Raw genomic sequence first — 14,028 nt, 5'->3', positions numbered from 1 at the left:
TTATAATTCTGCCATTATTTCTAACCTAGCCCCAATCTCTGCATTCTTATCACTCCCCAGCCCTTTTCTCACTCTGAGCCTGTTTTCTCAGCTACCAATGAGGGATTGGGCTAAACGATCTCCAAGGAGCCATCTAGCTTTCCATCCTCTGCTATCGAGATCACCAAGTCTGCCTCATGAAATACAGTCTGAGTTGTACTTGGTGACTGCAAAGTGCAATCTGCAGCTTCCCATAAGGCTGGGCTCACTCTCTAATTCCTTCACAAACACCTCCGAGCTTCAGTTTCCCCATGGAAGAACCTAAGAGCAGAGGGTTAGGGTGTTGGATAAGGTAGGTGCTGAAGTCTATTTCAGCTTTACCAAGCTAAGGATCCATGAACCACGAGTGTGCACGTGTGCGTGCGTGCGCGCACACACACACACACACACACACACACACCCCAAACCTGAACTAGTCTGGTCTCTGGGAGTCTTTCTTCATACAGATTCCTTTCTCAATCATGCCAGACTCCTCACTTCTCTCTGGGTCTTGGTTATCCAAGCTTAAAATTCAGGAGTTGGACAAGGCAAGTTTCCCAGCTCTCATCATCTATGAATCTCTGAAGCATCATTACACACATCACAGCAGACCTGGGCTCAGTTCTCTAGCTCTCGATTCTGTTGAGGCTGCGGCTCATTTTCAAAATCCAGTTCAAATTGCACCAGGAAAGATAGCAGTAAGTTAAGGCTAGAAAAACCCAATGGTGAAGGGCACCTCTCTCAGACCAAGAGCTGCAAGTGCCCCCCATTGTTGCCATCCTTTGGGTTTCAATCTCTCTCTTCTTCCACTTTCTCCAAATTTCAGAGTTCTCAATCATTGGTATATGGACCATTGCTCCTTTCCCCCTCAAGTTTCATTCTTGCCCCCATTTCAGCAGGTCCCAACTATCCCCAAATCCGATGCCTGGCCGAGGCAAGGGCCCGTGGATCTGGGGTCTGGTCAGAACAGGACGTCTGTCACTGAATTCATCCTGCTGGGGCTGACGGATCGTCAGGAACTGAAACCCGTCCTCTTCACTGTCTTTCTCCTGGCCTACGTAGCCACTGTGGGTGGCAACCTGAGCATCTTGGCTGCCATCTTGGTGGAACCCAAACTGCACACACCCATGTACTTCTTCCTGGGGAACTTGTCTCTCCTCGACATTGGATGCATCACTGTCACAGTGCCCCCAATGCTGGTACAGCTTCTGTCCCGAGATCTCTCCGTTTCCTTTGCTTCCTGCTTTTCCCAGCTCTTCTTCTTTCACCTTCTGGCCGGTGTGGATTGCCACCTACTGACTGCCATGGCCTACGATCGCTTCTTGGCTATTTGCCGCCCACTGACCTACGCCACCCGAATGAGCAGGGCCATCCAGGGGAGTCTGATAGGCATATGCTGGACCATCTCTTTCTGCAATGCACTGACCCACACGGTGGCTCTGTCCGTGCTCAGCTTCTGTGGTCCCAATTTGGTAAACCACTTCTACTGTGATGTGCCGCCACTTTTTGGGCTCTCCTGCTCCAGTACCAGTCTCAATGAGAAGCTGCTCTTTGTAGGTGCAGTCTTCATGGGAGTGGTGCCCCTGGCGCTCATCTCTACCTCTTACGCCCACGTAGCCGCTGCCGTGCTGCGAATCCGTTCGGCCGAGGGCCGGAAGAAGGCCTTCTCCACCTGCACCTCACACCTGACCATCGTGTGCATCTTCTATGGCACAGGCTTCTTCAGCTACATGCGCCTGGGCTCTGTTAACGCCTCAGACAAGGACAAAGCCATTGGGATCTTGAACACTATCCTCAGCCCTATGTTAAACCCACTCATCTACAGCCTCCGGAACCCTGATGTTCAGGGTGCCCTGCGAAGGGTGTTCATGGGCCGGAGACCCATGGAATAAGGAGACTACAGCCCCCAGAGCCTCTTTGCTTCTTTCTTCCTTTCCTTCCTTCCTTCTCTCTTTTTCTTTTTTCCACCTTTCTGTCTTTCTTTTCTTTTTCCTTCATCTTTCTCCATTTACATTTTCCTTCATTTCTTTTCTTTCTCCTTTCTCTTCTACCCTTAAAACTTCACTTCCTTTCTCCTCTCCTTTTTCTACCTCATTCTTTCATGCTCTCCTTGCCTTACCCTTTTCCTTCTTCCCTTCCTCCTTTACTCCTTTCTCTCATTTTTCTCTCCTTTTCCTCCTTTCCAACTCTTCTCTCTTTCATTTCTCCTTCACTCCCCCCCTCCAAAAAAAAAAAATGAGTGGATTGTCCAAAGGTCACACGGTAAGTTGTGACAGAGCTTGTACTCATACCCAGATGAAAGGGGATGAGTAAGAGACAAAAGATGGGGGGGGACAGAATGAATACAAAAGGAAAGGAGAATGTGAGCCAAAGGTAGTTCTGAGGCAGAATATGGCGAGACTTGGTTGGAGAACTTTTTCTTATGTTCAAATGAATTTCAAACATTCAATACAAGAAGGGTTCTGCCCCCTCTAGGGAAGGAGGCTTCCAGCGAGCCCTTCTCTGTGTGGTAGGAGTTCTGGCTCTGTGAGGAGACTCCAGGCTAAGGAAATTGGGCTTTTCTAAAGAAGGAATGGAGCTGGGGATTGGGGAGTAGTTGTCATTCAAAGTTTGTTTTCTAAAGAAAACAGAATTTCTGCTTGGAAATGCAATTTGAAAGGGGTTGGGTTGTCCCCAATATAGTTCCTAGATTGATTCTGCTTTATCATGAGAAGGGGATTTTGGTAGAAACCAGAGGGTAGGAAATTTTTCCTTGGATGGAGAAAGTAGGAAGTTACTACTAAGCCAATTAGGAGTTGATAGGTTACCACCTCATCTATGTTATACTTACACACACACACACACACACACACACACACATCCAGACTTCTTGGTTGGCCCTCAAGTACCTCTGTGACAAGGAGGGTCTGCTGAAGAAACTGGCCACTGACCCAAGAAGAGCCCCCTTCAATAGGGTAGAAAAGGTCCCTAGAAGAGCTGAAACTCTTGGGGATCACACCTAGGCCAATTTTTTTCTTGGACTTCTACAGTGAGCATGTGTCAAGTCCATGACTGAGTCATCTGCTCTGTTTGTCTTTGTCTGTGCTGGATTCACCAAAATGCAATCCTGACAAATGCATGTTTTCATCTTAGGTGACTACTTTCATAATTCAAGTTTTCTAAGTTTCCTTAGAAAACGGCCCTTGCCAGGAGAGCACTCCAACTGGAAGGTTGCAGAAAGCCCAGATTGCATCTGGGTACCCAGGCTTCCAAATTACTTTGACTTAGGTATTTCTATTTCCTCTCATTTTGCTCAGCATTATCTCCCTCAGTTTCAAATGGACACGTGAGATGGTAAAGAGAGGCCATTTGAGTGTTTGGAATTGAGCACAGATAGAAACAACCAGGTGGCAGTTACCATGATAAGAGACATAAAATATTCTCAAAGCAGAGCCAAGGCAACTTGAGTTTGATTAATCAATGATTAATCAGAGAGCACGCCAACCTTGGTGAGGAAGGTACCGAATCTTGTCTGAGGAAGGTACCGAATCTTGCCCACGTGTGGATAGGGTCAGATCCGGTGGCAAATGACATCCTTCTTCTAGTATGCTATAACTGGATGCAATTGTTAAAGATTTGCTCCCATTTATGCTAGCTGCAATAAAACATTTTATTTTCCTACACGAGCAGAGGTGGGCCAAAGCATTTCATGTCTGGGTTCAAATCACCTATTTACCTTTTCCCACATGGCAGCATGTACCTAAAATGAAGGCATAGTACCTACATATTTATGTCTGCTGCTTTGGAAAGAGTTAGTCTTACAACCCCCAGTCCCTAACGTGATGGCCTGGGTCACAGACTAATTCCCAGATAAACACTCAAAGAGGCAATGTTAAACCTGATGCTGGAAGTAATGTGTCCACTTCCAGAGATGAAATTCTAGGAAGTCTATAGAAAAGCAAGAGCACTTTGAGAAGATATTGACCAGAATGAGTGAGTGAGTGAGTGAATGAAAAACCTCAGTCCTCATAGATGTAAATCTCTCAAACACAATTAAATAAAGGTTAGCTGGTTCCATGATGGCCAGAGGACCAGAGATGAGATCCTTCCCACTAGCCTATATGCCATCTAAGAGCCAGAGAGGACATCATCAATTTTTTTGACGTGCCCTGCTTTGCAGACTTTGTGACAAGCAAGCTATATCCCCCAAACAATTGTGGAGCGCGAAACGATGTGGGCTTCATGAGAGCTTTACCCACTGATAATTTCTGGCCCAAACATGCACTAACTTGTCCTTGCAGAGGGAAACTGAGACCCTACTGAATGGCATAATAACTACATTCAGAAAAAACCTGAGAACATAAACCAGTATCCTTCCAGTCACTGAGATTTGGAACATTTGAGTCATTCTTAACTCCAACTTTGCCCTCTCCTTCCCTTTACCCTTGTTTGATTCTTAGCCAACTCCCATCATTTCCCAACCCACAACATATTTTGTAGCCATTTCTTTTTCTCCCCCCACATAACCCCACATAGCCATCTCTCATCTGGACTATGGAAATGGCCTCCATATTGCTCTCCCTGCCACAAATCTATAACTTATTCATTTCATCTTCTACACAGCAGCCAAAGTGCTATTCTTGGAGCATGAGTCTGATCACATCAATCCCTTGATCAAAATCTTCCAGTAACTCTCTATTGTTTCTAGGATCAAATACAAATTCCTCTGATTAGAAAGGTTGGTTACCCCTTCAAAGTCTGGTCCCAGGCCACCTTTGTACACTTAGCTGGGAAAGGTAGAATTCATCTTAATGTCATAGAAAACTTCCTAACAATCAGAGCTGACCCCAAGTGAAATGGGCTCTCACCCAACTCCTTGGGGATCTTCCAGGGAAAATTGGATGGCCATTTGCCAAGGTCACAGGAAAGGGATTTCCATTTAGTCCAATCAGATAATTTCTGTGCTCTTTCTCTTTCCACTCTGAGTTACCGGGATTCTTTGGATATGTTGATATTTCACCATGACTCCATTTCTTAAATTTAATTTAAAATGTCCCATTTTACAACTAACTGCTTCCTGAGTTAGCTGCTCCCTTCGATCCTGAGCCTTCCAAAAGCTTCCTTCTCTAGATCTCCAATTCTGGGTCAATCTCTAACAAACCATCTCTTCTTCCCTACCCCAACCTCTCAGCTGAAGGGGACCAAATCTCTGCTTCACCATTCTATCCAGTTCACAGGATGATTACTCTCCATCAATTTCTCCATCTCCATTTAACACTTCCCTTCCCTCTCCCTCCCTCTCTTTGAGTCAATAACCAGGTATTTCTGTGATCATCCTGATGGAGGTGACTGGACTTAGGGATTTAGCCAGGCAGGAAGCATATACATACTCTCCTTCAAAGCAACCTGGCTGTATTGGTAGCGGGAAGGGTTATGCACAAAGAGGCCTTTGTAGACCAGCCACTTCCTGTTCCAAGGAGCTCTTTTTTGTGTTAACAGAATTTTGCTGCCTTGCTCTCTAAGTTGAAGGGGTTTTTTGTTTTGTTTTGTTTGTTGCTAAGGCAGTTAGGGTTAAGTGACTTGCCCAGGGTCACACAGCTAGGAAGTATTAAATGTCTGAGGCCAGATTTGAACTCGGGTTCTCCTGACTTGAGGGCTGGTGCATTATCCACTGAGCCACCTAGCTGCCCTGCCTTGCTCTCTAAACTGAATTTTGCTGTCTTGGTCTCTAAACTGTGAATAGCTGAAGCCACACAAAGCAGGCTTAGAGATCAAAGAGTAGTTTAATTAAGCACTTTCTGAGTGAAGAACACAGTTTAAAATGGAAGTTCTCCTGGGCAGGAGGCCTCAGGAAAGGGAGAGAATATATACAGAAATCCTAAATGGGAAGGGAGGGAGAAGGTGGATTATAATATAATCATTTTCAGGGCCTGAGAGGTTGCCCATGACAAGCCCACAATGAAGGGCAATATGGGTATTCTCAGCTGTGGGAATGTAAAGTTATTATTTCAACTCCCGGGGAGAAGGGGTGGGAAGTACTTACTTGATGGGGGGCAGGACCGGAGTTCTTTGATGGAAACAAGTTCTATAATCTTTGACTCACTTTCACTTAACACACACAGGAGAGCATTGTCAAGGACTGATTGCTCATTTCAAACTGCAATGGTAAGACTGACTCCCAAATCAGAAAAGGAGCTCTAATAGATCTAAATAATTAGTATTTTCATTAGACATATCTTGATAATTATAAAAATCATAATTTTTCCTTGTGGGGGTCCAGCTCCAGTAGTGAATGAAGGGTGTGAAAGTACAAGGCCAGGCAGAGAAGAGAGTTTCGGATATGAACTCTTCAAAGTTTGTCGATCAGAGAGACAAATATATATATATATATATATATATATATATATATATATATATATATACACACACATACACATATACATATATATACACATATGTCAAATGCTTATAGACTTGATACAAAGTACACTCTTTGAAGTTCCTATATCTTTCCCTGACAAACAAGATCTACTGAGACATAAATGATTAAGCCCCGGATCTTGGTTACTTAGAGATGTAAATAGTTGAGATACACCAAAGAGTAAAATTTATCATACCATTGTCTCAAGTATCTTTCTCCCAAATGCCTTTGTCTCCATTGTGGGCTGTTTTTCCTGTCCTAAATTCAAAGATTTGCCTTTAATCCATTGAGTAGTGTTTGCATTTTGCTTCAGTCGCTAGATTTCTAATTTATTATATCAATAAGCATGTCTCTGCTATTTCAATAGAAAAGGGAGTTTTGGTGAGCCGAGTTACTCCAAGATTCAAGATCTGGAATGGATTCTTACCTCCTGGCCCTCTACATTTCCTCATTCTCTCCTTTTGATCAAAAAGTTGGAACAACCCTAAGAAGCGACAAGGAACATTCATTTGAGATATGGCATTGATTTTAAGTAAAAATGAGTGAGTGACAAAGCGAATGCGAGGTAAATGGCAAGGCAAATAAGGAAGAGGAACATCAGACCAGGGAGGGCAGAATGGAGAATGCTGCCGAAGTTTTTGGGCAACCAGACGAGTAGATCAAAGGAAGGTAAGGGGGATACATGCTTCAGAACATTTGATCCCTATTCCATAAATCTTCTGCTTGCTTGCTAAGAGCGCCAAGGTCTTTCTCGATTTCAGGCCCCTCCTCTCTGGGCCAGTAGGCTGCCCAGCACCCTAGGATTTTGCAATACCATGAAGGCAAGTGAATCAGGAAGGCAGTTGTGATATAGTATAGAACCATATAAAAAGAAAAACAATGTGAAAGTGGAAGGAAAAAAACTGCTACTTCCTTAAGCACTGAGATTTAGTCCTGAGAGGATAGTAGCAGGAGAGAAAAGGTTTAGTTTATAGAGAGAAGAACTGTAAACCTCAGTCCACATCCACCTCCTTGGGCTGCCTTCTAAGATGTGACAGGTGGAGCCAGGACTCCACTCCCCAGAGTTTGGCTGCAGTGGGGGTGGTGAGCAGGACTTCAAAGGGACCTTTCCACCATGGCTCCAAAGAGTGCTTTCAGAGGTGTGTTTCCAGAAGACCCAGTCACTGGGTTGGATTAGGGTGTGCCTAAAAAAAAAATGGGACTATGGGACAAGCTGGTAAGTCTCTGATATTTTCTGAGCCAACCCAATATAGTACTGTAGGAAGGAGTCTTTAGCTGCTATGCTATAGTGTATATATAGTGCCATGGGTATAGTGGCTGTGGGTGTCCTGTTGCTTTCTCATAAGGACTGAGCTTATGAAAACCAAATGGTCTGGATCTAAGGCTTAGTAGGGCTAAAGACAGGACTTTGGGACCAGGGATACCTAGTTCTTCAGAGAATTTAGCAAGGGAAGTTTTAAGTATCCCATTAACTTGTTCAATTATCCCAAGTGCTAAATGAGTGACCAGGATGAGAGCAGCTTAGCAAATGAAGCTCCTGTAAAATGGGAACCTCCATCATTATGTATTTCTTTAGGAACCCCCCATAATGGAATAATTTTTCCTAAGTGGATTTTTGCTGCCCCCAGAGAGTGTGAAGGGGAATGCTTCCACCCACCAGGAAAACATACAGACCATAACTAAAGTATATTTGTAACCATGGGCAGGTGGCAAATGAATGGAGTCGATCTGCCAAATTTCAAAGGGGTCGTCCGGGAGAGGAAACTGGCTACGAGCTGGCTTCAGAGGCTTGAACGCATCATGCTTGGGGCAAGTGGGACACATCTTACAGGAGGTGATGGCAGCCCCGTGAAAATTTCCCCACCAATATTTTCAGGCTAGTTCTACCAACTTGTCGGGTCCTCCATGGCTGAATGAATTAAGGTGTTCCATCACAGGGAGGGATAAGCTTTTAGGGAGGACTTCAAGTCCACTTGAGCCGACCCATAGTGCCACAAGCTTATCAAGTTCTCATTCCTCCTTTTGAAGTTCTTCTTGCTCTGTGACAAGCATTCCCTTCTGGGCTGTAGCTATCTCTTCCTCAGTTAGGCGAAGAGACTTAGCTTATCCATCTCATTCTGAAGGCTGCCTAAGGCCACATTTGTGGGGCAAAGTTGCTGGGCCCTCATGAATTCAGGGAGTTACAGCTGGGATTCAGACTACTTGCTCTGCCATCATTTCCCCCAGCATGGAAGATATTTTCTCCAGAAGGCCCTGGAAGTTGATGCTACAGCCCGGGGAAGCAGTAAACAGTCTGATAGCTGAGAAGCCCATTTTTGATGTTTAATGGGCTGTCCTGAGGTGAGGGAACCCCGATCCTTCCATAATATCCCAAAGTGATGTGCTACCCCAAACATATACCCACTCTCAGTGTAGATATCAATCCTTCTTCCTTTTCCTAACTGACAAGCCCTGGCTACCGACTCAAGTTGGGCTTGTTGTGCTGAATGGGTACGAGGTAATGACAAAGCTTCCCCCGCTTCTGTGGTGGTGATGATGCTGGAACCAGTATTCCTCATTTGAGGCAGGATCCAGCAGGATCCCAGTCCAAGTCTTTACCCACTAAGGGGGTTTCCTTCAGGTCCTCCCAGGGAGAAAGCAAGAAAGCAAGACATCCGCCTGAACTGTAGTCACGATCTAAAGTCTCACCCTCACGTTCAACCTCAGGTGGAAAGGTAGCAGGATTTGATGGTCAGATTAGGCTCGGACGAATCACTTCCAGGTTGGCTAGTCTGCCAAATGCCAGTGTGGTATGAATTTAGGAGAGCTTCGACACCATAGGGAATGTACTATTAAAGGAGAATCAAGACAAATGTCGTCACTGGCAGACAAAGACAGCTACAGCCACTACTGCCCCAAGTCAGTCTGGGAAACCTTTAGCAATGTTGCCCAAAGTTTTTCTCTAGAATCCCATGGGACAGAAAGCTTTCGTCATGTTTCTGTGTTAGTGCACCAAGCCCATCTCTTCCTGTCTCCTAGATGAATAAATCAAATGGGAGAGAAAAATTGGCAAAGGCTCAAGGTGGTGAGGGTTGGAGGGAAGACTTCAAAGAATCAAACGGGTTTTGAGCCTCTTGGGGAAAAGCTAAAGGCTCAAGTACAAGATCCTTTAGGAGTCCATAAAGCGGAAAGGTGATATCTGAGAATTAAGGAGCCAGAGAAGTTAGACCCAGGAAGGCACGGAGCTGAAGTTTAGTGTGGGGTACAGGAAATTTAATGATAATTTTAAGATGGGACAAATCTAGGCAAAGGCCAGAGGCAGAGAACTGATATTCCAGGAACTGTACCAAGAGCAGGGCAGATTGAGGTTTGCCCCTAGATACCTGCTAAACCACAAAGGTACACAGAGTCCCTAAGAGAAATGTCTCGGGAGGGGGGACAAAGGAGATCATCAACATACTGAAGGAGGACCAAGTCCTTAAAATCTCCCGAGAACAAGTCGTGTTTTAAGAGAAACAGATGGTGATTCAGTGGATTCCTGCAAAGGACAGGCCGGGCATATTAGCATCCTTCCCAGGTAAAAGCAAATATGAATTGGCTTTGGGGGACAACTACGAATGAAAAGAAGGCACTACAGAGGGCGCCACTGGAAAGTGAGCAGCCCAAGGTGGCACAAGACTAAGCAGAGCATGGGGGTTTGGCAATTCATTGCTCTGAATGTTACAATAACGTTACCTGCTCAGGGATCATGCACAAGTCACCAGCCTAGAGTGCAAGGCTGGGAAAATGGGTGTGTTCGTGGGGGAACGATGAGACGCTTAAATAAGGAGGTATCAATAAGGGGCCAAACTCCCACAGTAGCCTCGGTACTGAGTGGATACTGGCATATAGAAAGTAAAGTAGGGGTGCAGATGCGTCCAGTTGTGGTAACTGACCCGATGTCGAAGCCCACAACCGAGAAGGAACTTGGTTAAGAGCCAGATGGTCAGAAGGGGCTAAAGGGGGAAAACTCTAAAGAAATGGGGACACTTTCAGAAGTGGAGAGTATCAGGGATAAGAGACACAAGGTTCCTTTTAGATCGAATTAAGTAATGACCTCTAATTTATGGAGGAGATCACATCCTAGTGAGTGGCTAGGAGCCTCAGGGACCAGGACCAAAGGGTGAAAGGGACTGATCCCTCTAATAAAAAGGAGAGAGGCTCTGAGATATTGGTAATGTCTCCAACCAAGATATACTCTTGACTTGGGAGTAAGGAGTGGGGAACGCAAAGGGGTTTAAAACTAAGAACGTGACACCGGTGTCAATTAGAGCAGACACCTCTGTGTGAGCAAGGAGACATCTCCAACAGGAGTCCAAAAGGCATGGCCTGCATATCCTCTGCCTTGGGTCACCCCTCCTGCCAAGCCTCACTGGAGCTGCGTCATGCTGAGTAATTGGGATTGTAGGGAGGGCCCTCCAACTTCTCTGGGGTGATTTCTCCTTTTTCTCTTCAACATCTGCTCCTGCTCCCTTTTATGTTCTTTCCTCCAGTGACCGGGTTTTCCACAAGCAAAACAAACTCCTCCTCCAGATCTTCCACCAGCTTTTGGGCGCCAAATTTCCCACAGAGGCAATCATGAGTCGATACAGATCCAGATACCCAAGTCTGTGTGACTATGGGGCGAGTTAGAACTGTTCATGGGATGCTCCTTGGGGTTGGGATACTCCTTGACAATAACTTGAAGTTCTTCCTCCTGCCATGCCTTCAAACCATAGGTCCTGACAGGACTATTGTCCTCAGGGTTTTTTCCTGGACCAATTTTGGCTTGCACCTTGAAAGAGACCATAAAAGCTGGGGAGCTGGGGGAGTTTATTGATAAAGGTGGGTACAATTTAGGTAGGTAGGTAGCTCGGGGGTGGTTAAGGAGAATATCTTCAAATGATTTAATCCTTTCTTTCACTGATTCTAATTCAGACCTGCACGCTCCTTCCTTGCCCTCCGAATATCATTTATTATAGCCGTTCCATTCAAGAACCTGAGTTTCCTCATTCCTCAGTTTCTGCTTCATAGGCTCCAATTTGATCTTATCAAAGCTGCCCCAAGGAGACCAGCTAAGTTTAGGGTCATCACTGGTCAAATCAACCCAATCGTGGCAATAGCAGGGACTCTCAGAACCATATTTCTTATCCCTTTGAAAGGCATGTGTTTATTTTGGAGGCAACTTGATGGAAACTGTCTCAGTCTCCCTTTTTGTCCTTACTGTACCTCGGTCCCATTTTAAAGGTGAACACGCAAAGCTAATAAGACCACTTAACTAACAGGTATATACAATACATAAATGCAAGTATATCGTGAAGAGATATGACAATATAAATTCACAAAAGCAACTAATTCCCCATGCTAGCAATTCACTTAAATTACAAGAGTAAACACTTCTAATTTCCACCTGTTTCAACTGCACACAAACTAAGCACATAAGCAATTCTTAGATGAATTTACCACATCCAGAAAATAAACCTGCAGCCTATAACTGGATTTATCAAAGAGAACTGCATTTATCAAAGAGAACAGATGTGTGTAAAAGCCAATCCATGTACAAAAGCAAAACGGGCTCACCAAAGTGGTCCGAATCACCAAAAGGCTCCTGGGAATATTCCTCACAATGAAAGGTAGGCTTGGTCAAAGGATAGGCCCAGTGAGTGAGTGAGCACTGAACTGGCCAGACTAAGAATTGAGACTCTGGAAGAAAAGACCTAGCAGCTCCTAGTCCCTTCCCTAATGTACTGGAAAGTTCAAGGCTTCACTTCTGCTTCCACCCCTTAAAACCGCTGCCATCAATTAATGATTAATATAATTTTGCTGGCCCCAAAGCAGGGCCAGGTGCTAGAGATCAAGGAGCAGCTTAACAGCAGTTGACAAACTTGCAGTTTGTAAATTGGAAATTTTCCTGGGCGGACCTCGTCCTGGTGCAGGAAAGCGAGAGATTTTATACACAATTCATAAATGGGAAGAAGGGGCACAACACAATCATTTTCAGGGCCTGAGCGGTTGTCCATGACAAGCCCAGAAATGCAGGACAATATGGATGTTCCGCAATCCTAATGGAACAGTTAAGTAATTGTTTCAAATCCCAGAGGTGGTTAGTTGGGGGGGAGGGGGAAGGGGGAAGGAATGAATCAGAGTTTTGTGATGGGAACAGGTTCTACAACCTTTTTTTTATATATACTGAGGCAATTGGGGTTAAGTGACTTGCCCAGGGAAACACAGCTGGGGAGTGTTAAGTGTCTGAGGCCACACTTGAACTCAGGTCCTCCTGACTTCAGGGCTGGTACTTTATCCACCACACCAACTAGCTGCCCCTCAGGTTCTACAATCTTTGATTCCCATCATCTAACATACACATGAGAGAGTTGTCAAGGGCTGATTGATCGCTTCAAGTTGCACTATAAGACTCTGATGCCCCAAGCTGGAAAAGCTCTAAGACATGATATACATTAGTAGTATGTTCATTGCATGTATCATCTTGATGATTAGAAAAATCATAATTTTTCCTCATTGCTTGGCTTGCCATTTGATCTAAGTGAGTAACTGCCAACTTTGAAGAGCATTTGGGGCACTATTGTCATTTAGAGGCAATCAGAAGGCCTGGAAATTAGCTTAAAAGAACAAAGGCTGAAAAGAGCTCCCAGGAAGTGAGCAATTTAGTCTGGAGCTTTCTAGCTGCCAGACTAGAGGGACTCAGTAGAACTAGGCACCCTGTGCCATCTCAGCTGCCCTCAATCTCAACTCTCTCTTCACTGAGGTTCCTGGAAGCATTCCCTTTACCTCTCCTCCCCCTCCCACAAGACAGCAAGCAATCTATATCCCAAAGAGATCTTAAAGGGGGGAAAGGGACCTGTATGTGCAAAGATGTTTGTGGCAGCCCTTTTCGTAGTGGCTAGAAACTGGGAATTAAATGGATGCCCATCCATTGGAGAATGGCTCGGTAAATTGTGATATATGGATGTTATGGAATATTATTGTTCTGTAAGAAATGCCCAGCAGGATGAATACAGAGAGGACTGGCAAGACTTACATGAACTGATGCTGAGTGAAATGAGCAAGACCAGGAGATCATTATGCACTTCAACAACAATACTATATGAAGATCAATTCTGATGGAAGTGGCTCTCCTCAACAAGGAGAGGATCCAAATCAGTTCCAATTGATCAGTGATGAACAGAACCAGCTACACCCAGAGAAGGAACACTGGGAAATGAGTGTGGACCACAACATAGCATTTACACTCTTTGTGTTATTGTTTGCTTGCACTTTTGTTTTTCTTCTCATGTTACTTTTACCTTCTTTCTAAATCTGATTTTCTTGTGCAGCAAGATAACTATAAATATGCATACATATATTGTATTTAACATATACTTTAACATATTTAACATGTATGGGACTACCTGCCATCTAGGGCAGGGGGTGGAGGAAGGGAGGGGAAAAGTTGAAACAGAAGTTTTGCAAGGGTAAGTGTTGAAAAATTATCCATGCATATGTTTTGTCAATAAAAAAGATATAATAAAAAAAAGACACAACCTTTCGGAAACAGTTAAAAAGAAGACAGCAAGCAATCTGATATAAGTTATACATGTACAATCATTTAAAAT

At 44.6% G+C, this 14,028-nt stretch overlaps 1 protein-coding gene across 1 annotated transcript; it reads left to right on the top strand.

Moving 5' to 3' along the window:
* The first annotated feature begins 526 nt into the window (after positions 1 to 526).
* On the top strand, positions 527 to 2,812 carry LOC127542369 (olfactory receptor 139-like). Its single transcript, XM_051967894.1, has one exon. The coding sequence runs from the start codon at positions 741 to 743 to the stop codon at positions 1,908 to 1,910; it is 1,170 nt and encodes a 389-aa protein (XP_051823854.1). The 5' UTR covers positions 527 to 740; the 3' UTR covers positions 1,911 to 2,812.
* The last annotated feature ends 11,216 nt before the right edge of the window (positions 2,813 to 14,028 follow it).

Source organism: Antechinus flavipes, chromosome X, assembly GCF_016432865.1.
Source record: "Antechinus flavipes isolate AdamAnt ecotype Samford, QLD, Australia chromosome X, AdamAnt_v2, whole genome shotgun sequence".
NCBI lineage: Eukaryota > Metazoa > Chordata > Mammalia > Dasyuromorphia > Dasyuridae > Antechinus > Antechinus flavipes.
The sequence above is the reverse complement of the archived record's forward strand: the minus strand, read 5'-3'. Positions and strand labels throughout refer to the sequence as shown.

Bases quoted from the DNA above. Each gene is read 5' to 3' on its own strand.
- LOC127542369 (XM_051967894.1), top strand. From the start codon at position 741: ATGGTGAAGGGCACCTCTCTCAGACCAAGAGCTGCAAGTGCCCCCCAT.